The sequence below is a fragment of the Astyanax mexicanus genome, chromosome 21 (genome assembly GCF_023375975.1).
Source record: "Astyanax mexicanus isolate ESR-SI-001 chromosome 21, AstMex3_surface, whole genome shotgun sequence".
NCBI lineage: Eukaryota > Metazoa > Chordata > Actinopteri > Characiformes > Acestrorhamphidae > Astyanax > Astyanax mexicanus.
The window spans coordinates 2609642-2631395 of NC_064428.1; the positions used below are offsets into that span (position 1 = coordinate 2609642).

The 21754-nt window shown below is 39.7% G+C and overlaps 2 protein-coding genes across 2 annotated transcripts in view; both read left to right on the plus strand.

Moving 5' to 3' along the window:
* npy2rl (neuropeptide Y receptor Y2, like) overlaps positions 1–10074 on the plus strand; it is a 32936-nt gene extending 22862 nt beyond the window's left edge. The window contains exons 3-4 of the mRNA XM_022674741.2: positions 6251–6407; positions 8011–10074. Of these exons, the coding sequence (XP_022530462.1) occupies positions 6251–6407; positions 8011–8340 (487 nt within the window). The 3' untranslated portion in view covers positions 8341–10074. The remainder of the gene's footprint in view (positions 1–6250; positions 6408–8010) is intronic.
* The window catches only part of LOC125785743 (uncharacterized), a 399129-nt gene that overhangs the window by 34324 nt on the left and 343051 nt on the right, over positions 1–21754 (plus strand). The gene's annotated exons all lie outside the window — the stretch shown is intronic.

Genomic DNA, 21754 nt, shown 5'->3' on the forward strand with positions numbered 1-21754 from the left:
GTTATCTGGCTAATATATCAGATTAAACGGCGCCTTATCAGCAGTTTAGCTCAAATAAATGGCTTATATTTAATAGCTGAATCGAGAGCGGACCATGTTCTAACCACAAGCGAACCGCTCCAGAGTTCGTTTGGGACCGGAGCGAGACCACCTCCTCTAGCTGGTCTCGGTCCGGTTCTTTTAATCCGCATCAGAGCGTGATCACTGTTTTCACACCTGCTCAATCGAACCGCAAAGTTACAAACGGACCAGAGTTCGTTTTAACCGAACCAAACAGTGCTGGTGTGAAAACGCCCTGAGTCTGTAGATCCTGCGCAAATGTAGATTGACAAAGCTGGCGTCCCAGCTGGTCCCACAAATCTGGGGGCCAAAGAAGTGTTGCAATCTGGTCTAGACATTCCTGGGAAACCCTTGCTGTGGCTGGATGAGCATTACCCTGCTGAAAAATACCAGCTGGAAGCTCTGCCATAAGAGGCAACACACGGGATGTCCTGCAACACATGGTGTCTCCTCTGAATGCATTGAAGAGCCATGTCTAGCAGACAACACCAAGAGGAACACTACTCAAAAGTAGCCTTAGAAATTCTTTATATACAGTGGTGCAGTAGTACTTTTACACATATGGGTGCAAAACCCAGTGTATAGTCATTTACCCGTACCTGTAATAATTTACATATCAGCTCCAGACATAACTGCATGCCATGATTTGCAGCAATATGTGCTGTGTTATAAGTTGTTCGTCAATGTATTTTTTTCCTTTATGTCAGTGATTTAAATGCTTTAATTAACCTTATTTTTCTAATTTAATTTTTCAAACTAGGCATAAGGGATTATTGTCATTGCACCTCTGTAATACATAACTCGATAGTATAAAACACTTTTCCCTCCTCTGTTTAAAGAGACAGAATATGTTAGAAACTGCTTTTGTCTGACCTCATGTATCTCTGAGGAAGAACATGTTGGCTTTCATCCTCTCAGTGTAAGTAGCACTGTGAGTGGAGAGAGAGAGAGAGAGAGGGAGAGAGAGAGAGAAAAATAACCAAGTGTTTCTTCCACTGTGAAAATTCAGCTCAGACCTGTGGGTCTAAAGGGATGTGGAGCTAATAAAGACTTTACCCACAAAATAACATTCACTAATTAACATCAGCATTGTTAACGAGCAGCTGCTGTTTACTGATCACACCAGAATCCAGAACAACACTAAACGTGTTAGAAATTAATTGGAGGCTAAACTTCTAAGAGGTGCACGACCTTTTATTGAACCCTTGTGGTGACCTTTATGATGATGGAGGCTTTCTCTCTTTTCAGTCATTGAAAGTTACATTTAATCTGCCAGCTTCTACCTATTTTGTGTACCTGCAATTAAGATCAGCACTCAAAGCATATGGAGTCCCATGGGACTCTCGTATAGACACTCATCCAATGGTGAAATGGATACAACCCCATTTACCTTCGAGAGGATGTGTTGCTAGGATTTATCGTAGTCTAATAGAAGCCTCTGCAAACCCCCTAACGATCACTACATTATGGGACAAGGAACTTGCCACCTTAGGTTATACCCCAGAATGGGACACTATCTGGTCCAATCTTAGCTTAACTTCAAAAAATGTAGCACATCAGCTTATTCACTTTAAGCTTATTCATAGAGCCTACCTTACTCCTTACAGAAGGTTTAAAATGAAAATTCAAACTAATTATTACTGTCACATATGTAACACCTCTGCCCCTGGTACATTTTTACATATGTTTTGGGAGTGTCCTGTAATTGTTAAATTTTGGAGATATGTAAACACAGTGTTGTCTGATATTCTTGAAATAGAATACAATTTTGATCCATGCTTGTGTCTCCTGAATGATAACTCCAACTTGGAATTGAAGATGACACAGTGCAAGCTATTGTTCTCTGGATTTACTGCTGCTAAAAAGACAATTCTACAAAACTGGATTACACCTGGACTTCATATGGAATCATTTTGGGTGGTTAATCTACTCAATATAGCAAAACTTGAATGTACTGCTGCTCGACTTCACCATGCTAAGCCCATAACTGTTGAAACATGGCAGACCTTTGTGTTGAGTATTTTGGATTTTCTGCAAAGTATGCGTTGAATTTAAACACTTCCTCCTATTTATTTCTATCTGTAAAGATGATTGTACCCATAGAAATTGTAATGTATGCTCCCCCTTTTTTTTTCCTTTCTCTTTTGCATTCACTCTTTATGCCTGTCTGCTGCTCCCCCTCCCCTTGTTGTTGTTTAAATATTGTATGAAAAATAAAAATTCTTGATCACAAAAAAAAGAAATTAATTGGAGGCTGAGAACAGAAAATGCTCCAGCAGAGATCAGTGCAAAACCTTCCAACAGATTCATTAAAAAAACCCAAAGCAATTATATGGAAAATAATGAAAGATGTAAAATAAAGTTAAAGGTGTACTTTTACCAAACTCTATAATATCAGAAGTCTCAATGATCAACACTCATCATCAAAAACAAAAGATATGAAGATAATAATTTTACCATAATTACTGAGTATGAAAGTAATTAAAGTAATATGTATCACATTTTTACTGCATCTGCAAAAAGTTCCTAATGAAAAATATATTACATTCTATATATCACAATACATTCCTCAAGAATATAAAATAAATTCCCTTCTCTGTTTTAAGAAAAAGATTATGTTAGAAGATGCATTTGTCTGACCTCATGTCTCTCTGAGGAAGAACATGCTGCTTTCATCCTCTCAGTGTAAGTAGCACTGTGAGCTGGGAGGGAGAGAGAGAAGAAAGAGAGTGAAGACATAGAGAGTTGGAAATAATCACGCGATTCCTCCACTGTAAAAAAAAAAAGCAAATCAGACCTGTGGGTCTAAATCGATATGGAGATAATAAAGACTTTACTAATAAAAGAAAACCAACAAAATAAAATTCACTAATTAACATCAGCATTGTTAACGAGCAGCTGCTGTTCTCATAACAGTTTACTGATCACACCAGAAACCAGAACATCACTCAAATTAACTGGAGGCTGAGAACAGAAAATGCTCCAGCAGAGATCAGTGCAAAAAACCCAAAGCAATTATCCAGAATAGAATGAAAGATGTAAAATAGAGTTAAAGGTGTACTTTTACCAAACTCTATAATATCAGAAGTCTCAATGATTAAGTATACACTTACCATCAAAAAACAGATATGAAGAAAAGTTTACTTTAGTATTAAATAAAGTAGATCTAGTATTTATATATCAGCTCCAGACAGTAATGCATGTCATGTTTTGCAGCAATACCGGGTGTCTTGTTATTTTTTTGTCAATGATTGTATTTTATTCTTCATGTTCGTCCTCAAAAAGGGCTTTAACCCTTTCAGACCCTGCGTCAATCACAATGAACATCATGTTTTTTTATTATTAATGTTTTGTTGCAGAGAACACTAATTGAGATCTGTTGTCCATCAGTATAGATCATAAACCAGCCAATGAAACAGTAGCTTAGCCCCGCCCACTGCACTGGACAAAAAAAAAATCAGCAACTTAGACTTTAGGGCATGTCAGCACTACAGAACTAATACGGCAAAGTAATACAATAATATAAAATAAAAGTTTTAGTTAATTGGATTTATTGTAATGTAGAGTTTATATTAGGAAATTAGTGTCTTATTTTATGTGCATTACAGACAGACAACATAGTTTATATATATATTTTTTCCATAACTGAAACAGGTCTGAAAGGGTTAATTAACCTTCTTTTCAAATTTAAAACTAGGCATGAGGGATTATTGCCATGGCACCTCTGTACTGTGCTGGCTTTCATTCTCTAAGTAGCATTGTGAGTCAGGAGAGAAGGAGAAGGAGAAAGAGAGAGAGAGAGAAAGAGAAGGAGAAATAGAGTTAAAAATAATCAAGCTATTCTCCCACTGTGAGAAGGTAAATCAGACCTGTGGGTCTAAAACGATGTGGAGCTAATAAAGACTTTAGTAATAAAAGAACACTGTCAAATTAACATTTGCTAATTAACAATAGCATTTGATAACGAGCAAACGCTGTTCTCAAAGCTTACACTCCACTACACTACACAACCGCAAAACCTGCAGCAATATTTAATGTGCATGGAATAGATTTTCTCATGGCTGGACAGGACTCAGATACGTGCAGATGCAAGAAAAATACTTTATTAAATAAAGTAGATGTGCAAAGAGTAGTCACAATAAGCAGGGTCATCACTGGTTAACAGCAGCAAGAGGGAGTAAACATAGCAAACACATGAAATAGTTCAATAGTCATACATGGCAAGGCCATATCAGAGGGTATGCAAAAATCAGGTTCAAAAAGATACAAAAACAAGGTGGTAATGAGAGAGAGAAGACAGGCGGAGAATAAACACTTTATAAATTGGAGAACCATCAATACTCTGTTTTTACAGGAGGTTAAACAGTTGTGTTTAATATTCAGGTGATGAACTTCCTGGTGGTGCCGTATGCAGTGTCATTTGATTGTGGGTAGGAGTGATGTCAATGTGCAGTGCATTATGGGTATTGTAGTCTGGAGGCTTTAGATCGCAGGTAAAGCTGAGTGTGGGAAAGACAGGGGCACCTTCAGTGCCAAGTTACATCCATGACACACTACTTATCTATGTGTAGCTCATTAAATCTTGCCAGGGAAATAAATTGTCTTCCTTTCAAAAAGAATTGCAATCCGAAATTCAGAAATTATACATTTATATTTATGGTTTTTTTTTTTTTTGCTGTGTTTTTACTGTTTTGGCTAAAACTTAAACAAATGACACATGTCTTACACTATACATACACTGGTAGGAAATAGGTACACATTCTGTGTAATATAAACCGTCAAAAATGAATGTCCATCTGGATACTGGTGGATCCCTTAAGAGCAAAAGAACCCTTTCTAGTCTCAGCTTGGAAATGGAACTTCAAGAGAAAGGGATGAAGAGCATGTCATCTTGTCCGTATGGTGCCTCATTCAGTGCTGATGGGGAATAAATTGCAGACTGATAACTGAGGGATATGCCCTCGCAATTCTGTGACACACGGCTATCACACTTCTCGACCCAGTCTCACACTTCAGGTGGGGATGTGAAGAGCAGGTGTGGGCAGGAAAGGACAGAGAGTATAGCACAGTGAAAAAGAACAATCGGCTTCAGAAAGTTAAATCCAAAGTTGAATTATTTGGGCTCAGTAACAGAAGACATGTTTAGTGTTGAGCTTGAGCTCAAGTTTTAGGTTTATAGGTTTATGTTTGAGTAAAATGAACATTGTTGTTTTATTCTAAAAGTAAGGACAACATTTCTCCCAAATTCCAAAAAAATATATTGTTGTTAAGAGCATTTATTTGCAGGAAATTAAAATGGCTGAAATAACAAAAAAGATGCAGAGCTTTCAGACTTTCATATTCATAAAGTTTTAAGAGTTCAGAAATAATCAGTATTTGGTGTAATAATCCTGTTTTTTAATCACATTTTTTTTCATGCATCTTTTCATCATGTTCTCCTCCACCAGTCTTACACACTGCTTTTGGATAACTTTATGCTGCTTTACTCCTGGTGTAAAAATTCAAGCAGTTCAGTTTGGTGGTTTGATGGCTTGTGATCATCCATCTTCCTCTTGATTATATTCCAGAGGTTTTCAATTTTTAGGTGCTCTCTTATTTTTTTCCTACTATAAATTATTCACAGAATCAGAGGGTGCTTTAGAAAAATATGTTCAAAAACTGAAACCGAAGCAGAGGTGGACCATGCAACATGACAATGACCCAAAACATTCCAGCACATGTTTTGAATTGTAAATGTGTTCAGTAAAAATACTGCTGAAAGAATTTTTCATTTATTTTAGTTGAAGTTAAGACTGGTAGTTTTTTTATGGGAAATGTTTAATTGAGGTAATTTCAGCCAAATTGGGAAATACCAGTTATAAGGGCATAGGGTGAGCTTGTTCTTCCTTACAAAAAAATGTGCAATTTTGTACTTGTGCTTCACATGAATTTCTTCTCTTTTATTTAGTTTTAAAATCTCAAAATCAACATACTGTCCAATTAAAGCTCAAATGTCCATTTGATTAAATGTGTTTAAAACACAAAGGTTTTCATAGGGTGTTAACATTTTATCACATGCCTGGATAGGTTAAAATAATTCAGAGGTGTATCCTTGTTCTAGAATGGATGTTCTGTTTAATCTAATGTTACGACCTGCCTGATCATGTGTTTTTGCGTTGCTGATGTTAATTCTCTATTGTTTTTCCTGCAGGATCTCTATGCTGCTGCTTCAGTATGTGTTGCCGTTAGCCGTGATCTCTTTTGCCTACATCCGGATATGGAGTAAACTCCGTAACCACGTCGGCCCGGCAGAGCGCAATGACCGCCACCGTCGCCGGCGCAAGACCACTAAAATGCTGGTCACTATGGTATGTAAGACAATAATATTGATAATTCCTCACAGTAATGCACCACAACTTTTAATATAGACAGCTTAGATTTTTAAACAAATGCAGAGAAGACACAAACCTAGAAAACTAAAATTAAACAGATTTACCATCTGAAACACTGTAAACTGATGGTAAAACAGGTACACAGGCAAAATCTGAACGTACATTTACTACCTAAAGTAAATAAGTACTTAAAGTTAATTATTTCAAAACCAAATTTGTATATTCCTGAATAATATCTGCTGAAAATGAGCTATTTACATTTAGTAAAATAATAACAACAAGAAACAAGCTCTTTAATTACTGGTAATTTCATCAAAGACTGAATTTAAAAAATCAGAATAAAATATCACTAATTAAATAAGCCAGATGTAATGAGTTATAAAAAGTTTTGTTTACAGCATACAGTGCTGTGAAAAAGTGTTTGCCTCATTTATTTTGTTTTTGCTTTTTGTCATACTTACATTTTTCAGATTATTAAACAAGATTTAGTAACACTTTATAATACAGTTCCATTATTACATTAGTTAGCAGTGCTTACAACAGAATGCCCCAAATAATTATTAATGAACATTAATTAAGACAGTAATCAGGATTACAGATGTTTTAATTAATGTTTTAAGCCATTATAGTTTACAACATTCTTAAGCATATATATTTTTAAATGTTTAGTAAATTCTCAATTAGTGTCAATAAATAATTAGTTCAGACAGCTGTAGAAAGTGCTGTTAATTAATGTACCCTGATTTTAAAGTGTTACCCAAACTTTAATATCAGACAAAAGTGTCCCGTTACATCTGTGTAAGACTATCACATCATTTCAGAAAAACTGAACGTAAAACATGGTGGTGGTAGTTTGATGGTCTGGAGCTGCTTTGCTGGAATTCTGCTGTTTATCAGAAAATCCTGAAGGAGAATGTCCGGCCATCTGTTTGTGACCTCAAGCTCAGGTGTACTTGGGTTCTGCAGAAGGACAATGACCCAAAGCACACAAACAAGAAGTACAACTCTGAATGGCTTAAAAAAATAAATACAGGTTCTAAGGTTCTTGCTGTGGATGATCTTAAACAGGATGTTCATGCTCAAAAATCCTCCAATGTGTCTGAATTTAAACAATTCTGTAAAGAAGAGTGGAACAAAATTCCTCCACAGAGATGTGAAAGACTCACTGCCAGTTATCAGTAAAGCTTGATTGCAGTTGTTGCAATCAAATTATTAGATTTAGGGGGCAAATGCTTTTTCACACAGGGCCAGGTCGGTTTAAATAATTTAGTCAGGTTGTCTGATATTAAAATATGTTTGTTAATCTGAAAAATGTAAGTATGATAAAAAAAAAAGTTGAATGATGTACACAAAAACTTGAGAGCCAATAATGATGGAATTCACTTTAACAGTAGATTTATAAAAAAATGTGTAATGGTTTATACATTATATTAGTATAACATATTATAATCTATGCTGTAAAAAAGGTATATACAAGTTGTGGGCCAATTTTGTGAAAGAGTGATGAACTGATATGATTATACCATAAAAGGTCATTTTCACCCTAAAAACCTTGTTTTGATGGATGCTCCTGTTGCAGGTAGTGGTGTTTGCTGTGAGCTGGCTGCCCTTCCACGCCTTCCAGCTGGCTATAGACATCGACAGCAGTGTCCTGGTGATGCGGGACTTCAGGCTTCTGTACACCGTTTTCCATATTGTGGCCATGTGCTCAACATTCGCCAACCCCATTCTGTACGGGTGGATGAATCGTAACTACCGCAGTGCCTTCATAGCCGTCTTTCGTTGCGAGCAGCGGCTTGATTCGGTGCATCCCAAGGGCCGAGACGCCGCAGCCGTCCGGAACAAGACCGTGAAGGCTCTAGAGGCTCAGGACGCTCTGGCTACTCACCTCAGTGCTACAGACGTCTGAGACCGTACTGCAGACTGAGGACTTCTGACCAGGAGCAATCAACTGGTCTTCATCTAACTGAAGTGGGGAGCTGTCTTACTCGTACTGAATATATTATACTGATATTAAAAAGGACTTTTAGTACGAAGACACCGAGGGAATTTTAAAAGAGAAAGACTGTGTGTGCTCTTCCTGTGAAAACCACTCAGCTGGTTAAAAATGGTCGTCCACTTTCACTGAAAAGGACATCTAATGATATCACACCCACTTCTGCTTATCCCAGACCTCCAGTCCCTCAGATTTATACAGTGATTGTAAAGTATTTCATGCAGCATCATCTGGGGCACTACTGACGCAAACAGCGGTGCACTTTGGGACGGTGTTTACAGCAAATTAGCCCTCCTTCCATTCCCACATTACTGATGCACACTTACTACAGTACATACTAACAAGGGAGCACTCTGTGAGAGGACTCCACCACTGAAGAGAGAGAGAGAGAGATGATTCCCAGCACCATAATAGGAATGTTTTAAAGATAGCACAGCCTGTATTTATCACATAACGCTTTCAACAAGTGAGAAAGCTGAAGGAATGTTACTGAATTCTTCTGTGTAATTTAATGCATTTGCATGAGCAGCGAGAGCAACTGAGGCACACAGACAAATGTCACTGTATTTATCTAAAATATATGCTTACGTGCTTTTTACTCTATCCTGTGTCTCATCTGCTGTGAATTTAAAATGCTACGACTCTACAAAGACAAATCCTATCAGCAATCAATAGAAAACATTAAACTCCCCATATATCCTAGTGCATCTAGCAGAAATACACTTTATGAAATATACTTTATTTCAGTAATTCAGTTCAAAATGTAAAACTCATATATTATATAGATGGATTAAACACAGAGTGATCTATTTTAAGCATTTATTTATTTTATTGTTGATGATTGTGACTTACAGCCAATGAAAACCCAAAAATCAGATCACAAGCAGATCACTTTGTGTGTATCTATATAATATATGTTTCACATTTTTAACAGAATTACTGAAATAAAGTAACTTTTCAAAGATATTCAGTTTTTTTAGATGTTCCAGTACAATATACACAAGTAATGTATGCAGGGCAAATGCTTGGGTATCCCAGCATAACATATATATTTACTGTTAATAACAAAGCAAGTGAAATATTACCCGCTTAACAAAAGACACAAAGCTAAAAATGAAGCATTTTTTATTGTTTTACATGAGCATACATTTTTTTTAATTCCATCATTTACAATGTTAGAACACAACCCCAATTCAGATACTGGAAAGAGTAAATGTAAATAAAAACAGAATCCAATGATTTGCTGATCTAGTAGACCCATATTTTATTCACAGTAGAACATAGAAAACATATCAGATAAATAAAAGTGAAACATTTTACCATGTATTCATTTAGAACTTCCTGATAAGTGGTATTAATAATAAACAGCTGTAGTGGGAGAAATTCCCAATAACTAAAAATAATCTCAATCTGTGGAAAAACTTCGGATTTTCAGAAAAATGTTCCAAAAAGATTTTGAATATCCCACCATCTACAATAATACATAAGATCATCAGAATATTCAGGAAATCTGTAAAAATCCCTGGGTAGAAGGGTCAAGGCAGCACTACATTAAACCCAGGCATGATCCCTGCATGAACAAGACTGTTTTAAATGAGCTTGGTGGTGTTTTCAGATTGAGTTGAGACAATAATATATATATTATTATATTCATTTTTGGTACTGCTTACTTTTCCTATTTTTTTAATGTACTGCTGCCGACTAGTATAAATGTCTTACTTTTAACATCTGATATGTGTTTTATGTTCTACTGTGAATAAAATATAATGTGCCAACTGGAACAGAGGATGTAAAAAGGAAGGAACTTCAAGCCAAAGTTTAAAGCAAAAAAAAGACATTTGTTGTAGCCAGTTAAGTGCCTTTCAGTTTTCTTGTTTGAGGGACTCTCTCCTGTTCTTCATGGCTAAAGGCTCCTGGTTCTCTGAGATTACTGTGCTGGAGAACCTTTATTTGTATAAGGTCAATTTTTGATGAAATGTCCTGTAGATGTTTAAAAGTAAAAAAATACCATAAAAATATTTTACTAAACCCAACAACACATGCATTCGTATGCCCCTGAAAATGATGTTACACTCACTGACAAACAAACGAAACACACCAAGAAGGAGTTGCTGGACTGGCATAAAACCTTAAATGTGTGAATGTAATTATGATATATAAAAGTTTTTCTATATTCGAATAAAAGGGATAACACTATACAATGGAAAGGAGGCTCTAGTACCCTATTTGGCTCCTCTATCCTGGATACCAGATGGGCATGGAAGCATATATGCAGCAAATTTGCCCACAAGTGTTGCAGCTGAGCCTGTAGATCATGCAGATTTTTAGCTTCCAAGAGCTGGCATCAGCACCAGCACCAGCAGGTCCCATAAATGCTGGATTGGTGATAAATCACGGAAGTGTTGCAGTCTGGAGGAGACATTCCTGAGAAACGCTCGCTTCAAATGACGTGCCCACTTTTCAAATATATCAAGCACTCAAAATCTCTCTCCAAGAGGTACACTACCCAAAAGCAGCCTCAGAAAACCTTTTTTTAATATACAATCGAGGAAGCAATTTTACTCCCTATTGTGACAAATCATAGTCTAATCAGACCACACCTGTAATTATTTACATATCTGTCTGATACATAACTGCATGATAAGTTTTGCAGTAATCCAGAGTTGTTATTATTTATCAATTTATTTTTCGTTTATTATCAATACAAGATTTGTGTATTTAGGTTCTCCTTATTTTTGCTCCCTCAAAAAATGTAAAATAAAGAAAATGAAATACTAAGTTACACCCCTGTAAGTTTTCTCCTGATTTAGTATAGCTCTTACTGAAAGCAGCGAGTGCAGAACTGTACACTGAAGCTAAACTGTTGACTGATCATGAAAGTGGGAAGTGATCTGTAACTGAGTTGTAAAAGATGAGTAGAGTATAAGGAGTGTATCATCATGTTAATTAAATGCTCTTTAGTATCAGTGTGTGTGTTCTAACTCCAGCAGAAACAGGTCTGAAAGCAGGTGCAGTTCTTTCTCTTCAGAGCTGTTTTTAATGTAGATGGACATTTATGTTCATATCATTGCTGTCCAATGAAAAACAAGTATCTGCAAAACAGCAACTTTACAGGAGAGAGAAAACTTCTAAATATTCAATGGAAGTCAATGTATCAAGAGTTTATTTCAGGTCAATTTGGAGAAGTTCTATTGGTCCGTTCATCAAGAAATTTTGGCACAGTGTAAGGGACAGTTTGATTGTTCAAATCATGTAGTAAAGTATAAATTTACAAAAATGTGATACTTGTTTTTCATTGGACAGTGACGGTATGTCTGCTGCAAAAAGATTGAAATTCTCCCTCTTCTTTATTGTATGAGTTGTGCGTATGGAATATTAATAAGAAAGTGAATGTTTTTGTTTGTGTAACACACGGTTGTCCTTTTGATTAACCTGGCCGCTTTGATGGTGCATACAAATGCCTTGAATTCATTATTCATATCAGTTTTGTTTTGCTTCTGTGCATTTAAATTCCTACTGCCAGAGAAAAGATGTGACTGGAAGTCATGTATATTTGGGAGAAGTGACCTTTGACAGTGTTGTTTTTGTTGCGTATAAATGCTGTCAGAACACATAATGAATATAATGAGTATATATCTGTATGTGCAGTGGCATATTAATACTGTAAATGTGGTTTCTGTATAAACTATGGGATTTAAAAAGGAGACTGAGTGAAACATACGTGTATTATCCTTCCTGAGGGAACCTGAAGCTCATGATGGGCTGCAGATGCATTATTTTGGAGTATTGTGAGGTACTATTTATTTGATGCTTTTCTGTAAAGTGCTTGAACGGCGTAATGCTTACCGTAAATAAAGTTAGAGTTGAGCTTTGTCTCAATAAGACTTCAACAGGCTCGTTTTCTAATGTGATTATTGATCTTTGGTGATTCTCTGTTTGCTGGGATGAAATCCCTGTGTGTGCTCATGCAGTCCTAATGTTTTCAGACATCACCCATTATGCCTTGAAGCCCCCACCCTAAAAAGAACTGATTCAATGTGACAGTAAATCTTGTGTTTCTGGCCTGTACCTGATCTTCTTCCTTCTTCATCCCTCTCTTCTAGAATGAATGGATGAAACAGAAGGAAGCTTGACCTGAATTAAATGTCAGTGCTGCCGTCAGATCTGCTGTTATGTCATGCATCGTGTCCTCTCAGTGATTATATTTTATATAGTCCTATATAAACACAAGAAAAACTACTTCTGAGATTAAAATTCATATCCAAGTTCACATAACAACCTGAAATCAGCCATAGTGTTTTTTTCAAGAGAAAACTAAAAACTATAAAAGATCTCTTGCAATGTTAAGTTTGAACACACCTTTAATTCTGTTTTATTTATATGATTTTTTTAAATGTTCTGCATTGTAGATCAGTCATCTACAATGCATTCAAACTTATGCATTTAGAAAATGAACCAAGAATTTGTTTATATTTTAGATTCTTTAAAGTAGCTCCTCTTGTTTAGATGATCAGTTTTGAACATCTCTGCTGGATTTTCTCAGTCAGTTTTATGAGGTAGAGTCACCTGGAATTCAGGCTTTCAGTTAACAGCTGTGCTGAACTCATCAATTTTGTGTGTACAGGCAGGGGTGTAAAGCTTCTGTCAGTTGAAATGATGCGCTCCTTTTTATGACAACCTCATAAAAGTTGTCAGGGATTGAGAATGAATTAAAACTATAGTTAATATATACTCAGTGATTATATAGTGATTTAAAAAAAATAAACGTGTAAAACTGTGGTGTTGAATGCGATATGACTGAAAATTTGGGTGCCCCGGTTGCAGCGTTAATTAGGAGTTTCAGTTTAGTTCTCCAGCACTGTGGCTGGAATAGCATTAGCCACTAACCGCTATTTCCCCGTTCAGAGGTAAGTATTATCGGACTTTAACCCTGGCTTGCACTGCTGGAGCAGAATTAGCATTACCTGCTAATCACGCTAAGCGCTAGCTCTTTAGAGGTGAGTATAATCGGCCTGTAGCCTGCTGCTAACCCCGGCTAGCACTGCTGGAGTAGCATTAGCCACTAACCATACTAGCGCTTTCATCATTCAGAGGCGAGTATATCGGACTGTAGTCTGCGGGTTTACCATGTTGAAACAAGCTATGTGGGACAAACCGCTAGCTAATATCACCCTGGCTTACCAGAACACTCGGGGTTCCTCAATGTAGCGCTGTCAGGCAGCATTAGAAAATTGTGAATCTAAGTTTACTGTAAATAAACAGAAGCACTTTACCCACCCAAATAAACAGTTTTCAGGAGAGAAATCTGTGTAGATTAACACCCAGCACTCCTTTGACTTTAAAAGAAAGTCTTTTTATATTATAGTTTTGTTTACTTAGCTTAGCTTTACTATACAAAGTTACCCCCCACCACCACCCAGCAGCGAGACCTGGTGAATTAGAAGTTCCTTATTGTGTCTCTTCAAATGCACCTTATAATCTGATGCATTTTATAGTGCAAAAAATACACTAGTGTACAAAATAATGTGAGATATAATATGAATTTAAAATTCTCTGATAATAAGTTTTTTCCATAGTATTTGTGGTAAAACCAGTTTATTCAGTGTGCTCTCTGAACATTCTTTTTTCAATAATAACTCATTATAAGAAATACCTTTAAGAAATGCAGATAGTAATCAGAAAGACTGTTAGAGAGAGATTGTAAGGGCTGGTGCCCGATCGAGGTGTCCTCCAGGGCATCGGAGGGCGCACCAGGCCAGTGCCCAGGGCTAATTGGCAAATTATCAACACCTGCTTTCAACAGCTTATAAGCAGCGCCAACTAGCCACTCGGCGCTGGATCTTTTAAGCTCGGGAGAGCGAATCTATGCCGGTTTTCCGAGCGAGCCCCGGCTCTTTATATCTATGTCAATATATCGCATCCTAATCCGCTTGCTGGTGCAGCGGTTAAAGCACTGGGCTGCGACTGCGACAGCCTGAGTTCGATCCCCGCGTGGAGCGGGGTCTAATAAGGACATATATATATATATATATATATATATATATATATACATACATACATATAATATTATTATATAATATTATATATCCTATTAATATATATATATATATATATATTAACAATTATATATAATTTATTATTATTATTATTATTATTAATTATAATAATAATTATATTATATATAATTATAATTATAATCCAGTTTACCTGCTTTGAGATCTACTGGTCTGCGACTGGGTCTGCCGATTGTGTGGTTGGAGCTGCTGTTTGTATAGCACTCCACCCCCACCCCCTTACAGAAAGATCCAGCCAGAGCCATAGATCCAGCAGACCATGTAGATATCGAGCAGGTAAAGACTGCTCTTGTGAGTCAGGGAGCCGCTATTGGGAGGCATGAGAAGACCTTGCAGCAGATTCTTTCTCAGCTGCAGGGCCTGACCAGTTTAGTCTCCCCACACCCCACACAACTGGTTCCTCAGGTGCCTGAGCCACCCCAACCAGAGGAGCTTGCAGCCGCAGAGCCCTCTCTACCAGCCCCAGAGCGTTATGGGGGAAAACCAGGGGGGTGCAGGGGGTTCCTGCTCCAGTGTTCACTCGCCTTTGAGCAGCAACCATCCCGCTTTCCGACAGAGCGTGCGAAAGTGGCATACATAGTCTCCCTTCTCACCGACAGGGCCTTAGCTTGGGCCACTCCTGTATGGGAGAACCACCCTGGCATGTGTGCTTCGGCGGCACAGTTTGCTTCCTCTCTGTCACGAACGTTTGATCTCCCCGTTCGTGGAGAGGAGCCTGGGTCCCGCCTGTTGCACCTCCATCAGGGGAGGAGGTCAGTGGCAGATTACGCCATTGAGTTTTGCACTGGTCTCGGCCTTTCAGCTTGGGCTCAGTGAGGAGCTTAAAGATGAGTTGGCCCACCTGTCTCCCTAGAAGAGCTCATAAAGCTCGCTCAGCGATTAGATAATCGCATCCGGGAGAGGAGGAGAGCGCGGAGTTGCTCTCTATCCACTCTTGGGCCTCGCCAGGTCCTTGAGAGGCGGCCAGATAAGGGTGCTCGGCCCGTGCAGTTGGGGCACACTCGACTTCCCCAACAGGAAAGGGAGGCACGCATGCGGGAGGGTAGGTGCCTCTATTGTGGGGATACTAACCACCTCCGGCCAGCCTGCCCTGAACTCTTGGGGAAAAGCCAAGGCCTGTCAAAGGCAGGGGGACCTTTGACGGACATTATGACTCTCCCCCGGAACCAGGGAGTGTTCCTCAGTGCCACGCGTGCGTGGGGATCATCAGAGGTTCGCCTACCCGCGTTTATAGACTCTGGGGCAGCAGTCAACTTTGTGGATCTCCATCTAGCCAAAAGGTTGGCTCTGCCGCTAGTGCCGTTGAGTGAACCTCTGCCCATTGCGGCGATTGATGGTCGGTCACTGGAGCCGGGGAAAGTCTCCCACCAGACACGCCCTATTACTATGCGTGTCGGTTCCCACTCTGAGCAGATGGTGCTCTACATCATCAGTGCTCCCGACCTTCAGTTGGTTTTGGGTTTTCCCTGGCTCCAGCGACACAATCCCCGCATTGATTGGCTGTCTCGGTCAGTCGTGTCTTGGGGTTCAACCTGCCAGGCTTCCTGCCTGCAGCCACGTAAGGTGCCTCAGGAGGCTGATGCTGATCCCGTGGATCTCAAACATGTTCCTACGGAATACTGGGATCTTCGGGAGGTATTCAGCAAGCAGCAGGCAAAGCTACTGCCCCCGCACCGTCCATATGACATTGCCATAGACCTCCTCCCTGGCACAAGCCCACCCAGGGGTAGGCTGTTCTCCCTGTCAGGGCCAGAACGCCAGGCGATGGAGGACTATATTCAAGAAGCCCTTGCCCTTGGATTTATATCTACATCCCCGGCCGGAGCAGGGTTCTTCTTTGTAGGGAAGAAAGACGGGGGCCTGAGACCCTGTTTCGATTACAGAGGTCTCAATAAAATAACAATTAAAGATCGATACCCTTTGCCCCTAATGACCTCGGCCTTTGAGGCACTGCAGCAGGCTTCCATCTTTACCAAACTGGACCCGCGCAGTGCCTACAACTTGGTTCGTGTCAGACAGGGGGATGAATGGAAGACGGCGTTCATCATCCCATCCGGCCACTATGAGTACCTGGTGATGCCGTTTGGGTTGATGAACGCACCCGCCGTCTTCCAGACGTATATCAATGAGGTCCTCAGGGAGGCCCTGGACAGGTATGTGTTCGTCTACCTAGACGACATCTTGATTTACAGCAAATCGGTAGACGAACACGTTACCCATGTCCGGCGGGTCCTCAAGTTACTCTTAGAGAGCCACCTATTTGTAAAGCTGGAGAAATCGGTGTTCCATGCGCAGACGATATCTTTCCTGGGGTTCATCGTGTCTCACAACACTCTGCGCATGGACCCGGCCAAGACCAAGGCAGTGGAGAACTGGCCCCGGCCTAGAGGCGGTCAACGCGTCTGGTTGTCAGCCAAGGACATCCAGTTGCGTGGTACCCAGCGCAAGCTGGCCCCACGCTACCTGGAGCCCTTTAAGATTCTTCGTCGGGTCAATCCGGTGTCATACTGGCTCGCCCTGCCACCTGCCCTTAGAAGGGTCCACCCGACCTTCCACGTGTCCCGCCTTAAGCCCTACCTCTGTTCCTTGGGTCCAGCTGCTCCCCCGGGCCCCCGTACCATTGGTGGTGCCCCCGCCTACACCGTCCGCCGGCTCCTGGACTCCCGAAGGGTACGCGGGGGTCTCCAGTATCTGGTGGACTGGGAGGGGTACGGGCCGGAGGAGCGGTCCTGGGTACCAGCTCGTCACATCCTGGACCCGGAACTGGTTAGGGCTTTTTGGCGAGACCGCGCGGAGGGTTTAGGGCTGTCGGGTGCCGCCCCTCGGGGGGGGTCCTGTAAGGGCTGGTGCCCAATCGAGGTGTCCTCCAGGGCATCGGAGGGCGCGCCAGGCCAGCGCCGAGGGCTAATTGGCTAATTATCAACACCTGCTTTCAACAGCTTATAAGCAGCGCCAACCAGCCACTCGGCGCTGGATCTTTGAAGCTCGGGAGAGCGAATCTATGCCGGTTTTCCGAGCAAGCCCCGGCTCTTTATATCTATCTCTTTTTCCCTTTCGAGTTTGGTGTAGCTGTGTAGAGCAGTGAGCTTCACAGCCGCCATCTACCTGTCTCTAGTCTGGTGGAGCAGAGCGGTGTGCTCTTTTCTGCCGCCCCTCTCGAGTCTCTGTGTGTGTGTGTGTGTGTGTGTGTGTGGGTGGGCGAGGCACGCGGTTGTTTACCTTCTCTCTCCCGCGCTGTTCCTCTCCTCTCTGGTGGAGCAGTGTTTAATTCCATAAGCACCTTAGTTCAGTTTTGTTTTCGTTGGAAGCCCCTTTTGTTTAGTTAATCCTTCACCTCGTCTCATAAGAGGTAGCGTCCAGGCAAGCCTTATTTACATTTTCTCCCCCTCACTCTAACGCACGCTAGGCGTGGCTTTTTGTTTTCCACCCATTTTTACTCTCCGCACGTTTTCGTTGCTCCGCCCCTTTCGGCGGAGGATCTTTAAAGGGCGATTAAAGCGACCGCATCCCAATCCGCTCACTGGTGCAGCAGTTAGAGCACTGGGCTGCGACCACGACAGCCTGGGTTCGATCCCCGCGTGGAGCGGGGTTTAATAAGGACATATATATATATATATATACATATATTATTATATAATATTATATATCCTATTAATATATATATATATATATATATATATTAACGATTATATATAATTTATTATTATTATTATTATTATCATTTTTTCCATTTTTCTTGGGTTTACCTGCTTTGAGATCTACTGGTCTGCGACTGGGTCTGCCGATTGTGTGGTTGGAGCTGCTGTTTGTATAGCACTCCACCCCCACCCCCTTACAGAGAGAAAGAGAGTCAGACAGAGGGAGAAAGAGAGGGAGGGATGGAGGGAGAGATGGAGACAGCGAGATGGAGAGAAAGAGAGATATTGAGAGAGATGAAGGGAAAGAGAGAGAGAGAGTAGGTCACACTTCACTCAGCATTAGTTGGTAAAGGTTTAATTTGTTTATATCTATAATAATCTTTATTCAGTCACAAAGAGAATGTTGATTTTACCCGTGGAGAGAGACAGAACAGCAAGCTGCTACAACATTAACTAGATAATCATACAAAATACAGTTACAAAAGCTTAGCAGATAAAAAGTGAAATAAGTCATGTTTTTATCAACTATAACTGTGCAAAGAAACTGTAGAGGATGTAGATTATAGGAATTATGAACTAGAGCTGGGAAATATGATGATATTTATTAAATCAATGATACATTTTCTTCTCATATATCAACAATTTACTCAGAAATGAAGTGCTTGTAAACCACCATCTGTACATATCATTACAGAGAGTGTTAAATCCTGTTATAATACAATGATTTTGTTGATGAAGATTATACTGTATACACTGTACCAGTCAGAAGTTTGGACACATCTTTTAATTCAATGTTTTTTTTTTATCATCATGAAGGAACACATAAGGAATCATGTAGTAACTTAAAAACAGTGTTAAACAAACCAAAATACTCTGAAGTATTTAGATACTCTTATCTGGGGAGCTGTTTGTTAACCTGTGGTTTCTGAGGCTGGAAACTCTGATAAACTCATCCTGTACAACAGAGGAAACTCTCGCTCTTCCTTTTCTGGAGCGGTCCTGATGAGAGCCAGTTTCATCATAACTTTTTTGATGGTCTTTGCGGTGATGGCACTTGAGGATACTTTCAAAAGTCTTGAAATGTTTCGGATTGACTGATCTTCATTTTCTTCTTAAAGTATTTTTTTATTTTGTTGAGTTACTAACTTACTAACTAGCAATCCAACCTCTAGTCATGCATATGTTTCCTGTGAGAGATGTAAGTTCATCTGTCACCAGTGCAGAATCAGTAGGCTAAGCAACCAGCATTTTTATACATCTGCTAACAGACACACTGGAAGGGATGAGGTGACAGAGCATTATCTACCCACCCAGAGAGGGCATGGCTGTCTGTGCTCTCTCTGACTCCGGCTGCTGATGGTGAAGCAGCATGACCCAGGATTCAGATTTGTGATTCTCAGGCCACAGTGTCTACACCCCTAAGCATGCTGGGAGGTTTAAGAAACATTAGTCTTATGTGTGTCACACTGGTGCAGTGACACAAGCGTTGCTACAGAAGTGGGTCATAAACAGATGGAGTTCTGCATTTTATGTGTCAAAATATGTCAGAAATAGAACCAGATCATTAATCTTTGGTGCTGGTTTGGAAAAACGATTTCTCGAGTCTTGCCCTGAATCTGGTCATGACATAATTTGTGTTTTAGGTCAAAACACCAACTAAAAAGTTAAGTCATGGTTTCTGTTAGGAAGTCCTTTTTTCTTGAACTGTATTTACTATTTAGACCAAAAAAAGACATTTTCTAAAGAAAAAGCAATGGATAAAAAGCAAAAGAAGACAGACAGACAGACAGACAGACAAATGTCCCAGCTGGTCTGCATCGGGACTGATTAACCAGCCATTTGGGACAGGCATAAAAACAGCCTCAGCCCTCTCTGGGAAGAAGACGCAGGCTGAGGCAACCTGGACCGTAAACACAGTAAAATACGTGACTAGAGCCCCATTGGGCTGTGTTATGTTTAGGTGTTTTGTGTGGTGGAGACCCAGTAAAGGTATGTTCGCATTAATTCAATCCCTGTGTCTGTGTGCTTCCTGACTGCCGGGCCACAGTGGCCACGCCCCATGCCCAGGGGCATCCGTCTTATTTGATAGATTTACAATAAGGGTCACAAATAACAGCATTGATAATAATAATAAACATTTTTAAATAGTTTTTGAACAGTTGTACACAGAAGGAAGTGTTGGACTGCAGTGCTATTTGGAAGAAAAATAAATGTTTAACACTTTACAATAAGGGTACAATAATTAACAGTAACTATAACATGAACTGAGATATTAGTAAAAAGAAATGTAATGATTAATATTGTCTTAAGTGGTCTCAACTAGTAATTAGTGAGACATTTATAGTTACTGTTAATATATATATATATATATATATATTAACAGTTCACCCAGAAAAAAGTATGTATATATATATATATATATATATATACATACTTTTTTCTGGGTGCAACTGTTCATAATTGAGTAAGAAATAAATAAAACCTCAGAATATATATCCTCAGTCCTCAAATATAAAAAACAAGCTTGGTGTATTATACAATATTAAGGATTATATTTGTGGCTGCTAAACGGTGTATTGTTCAGACCACAGACAGGGCAATATTGAGACAAAAAGTTCACGAGTATCACTACTGTAATGGTTCCAGACGGGGTTGTAAAACTTAAAATTAAAAATTAGCATGACACAGCAGATGCTTTATTCTACCCTTATAAGGTCTCTGTGTCTGTGGGACCTGTTTTGAGTTTTTAGATTTAGGCTCATTATCTGTAAGGAACATACACTGCCTGGACAAAATAAAAGTCTCCACCTGGATGTAAGTGAGTAAATGATGTGTTGGTTGGTTGATGCTGCAGTTGTTCTGCAGGTTTAGGTTCAGTAACAGTATGTGCTGAAAGAATGAGGTCAGCTGACTCTACCTGAATATACTGAATATAGAGCAGATTATTCCATCAATGGATTTTATCTTCTCTGATGAACACGAGCATATTCCAAGATAACAATATCAGGATTGATGGAGCTGGAATAGTGAAAGAGTGATTCAGGGAGCATGAGATCATCATTTTCACACATGGATTGAGAGAGTTCACCACAGAGTCCAGATCTTAACCTCATTGAGAATCTTTGGGATGTGCTGGATGGAGAAGAGCTGCTTTGTGCAGCGGTTGGTCAGACTCTACCATCATCAATGCTGCTGCTGCAAGATCATGAGACATAAATCTTGACATTGCAGAAGCTTATAGAAACAATTCTACAGTGAATACGCGCTACAATCAAAGATAAAGATGGTCTAAGCAAATATTAGAGTGTGTGGCAACTTTTATTTTGGCCAGGCAGTGTATATCAAAAAACATTTTGATTATTATGAATTAAAAGCCGCAAAATGCCATAAGTCCATAAGACCCTGTGTAACAAAAAGTGAAGACTCTATCAGGGTTAATCGAGGTCCAATCGATCATTAGCTAATGAGAAAACAGAGCATTTTTAAACTCAGCACAATAGCTGAGGAATGCAGAGCTGATGTATTCAGTATGAAACACTTCAGACACTGAAAGTAACTTTCTTAAGTAACTTTGAAGCACTGTTGTAAGTCGCTCTGGATAAGGGCGTCTGCTAA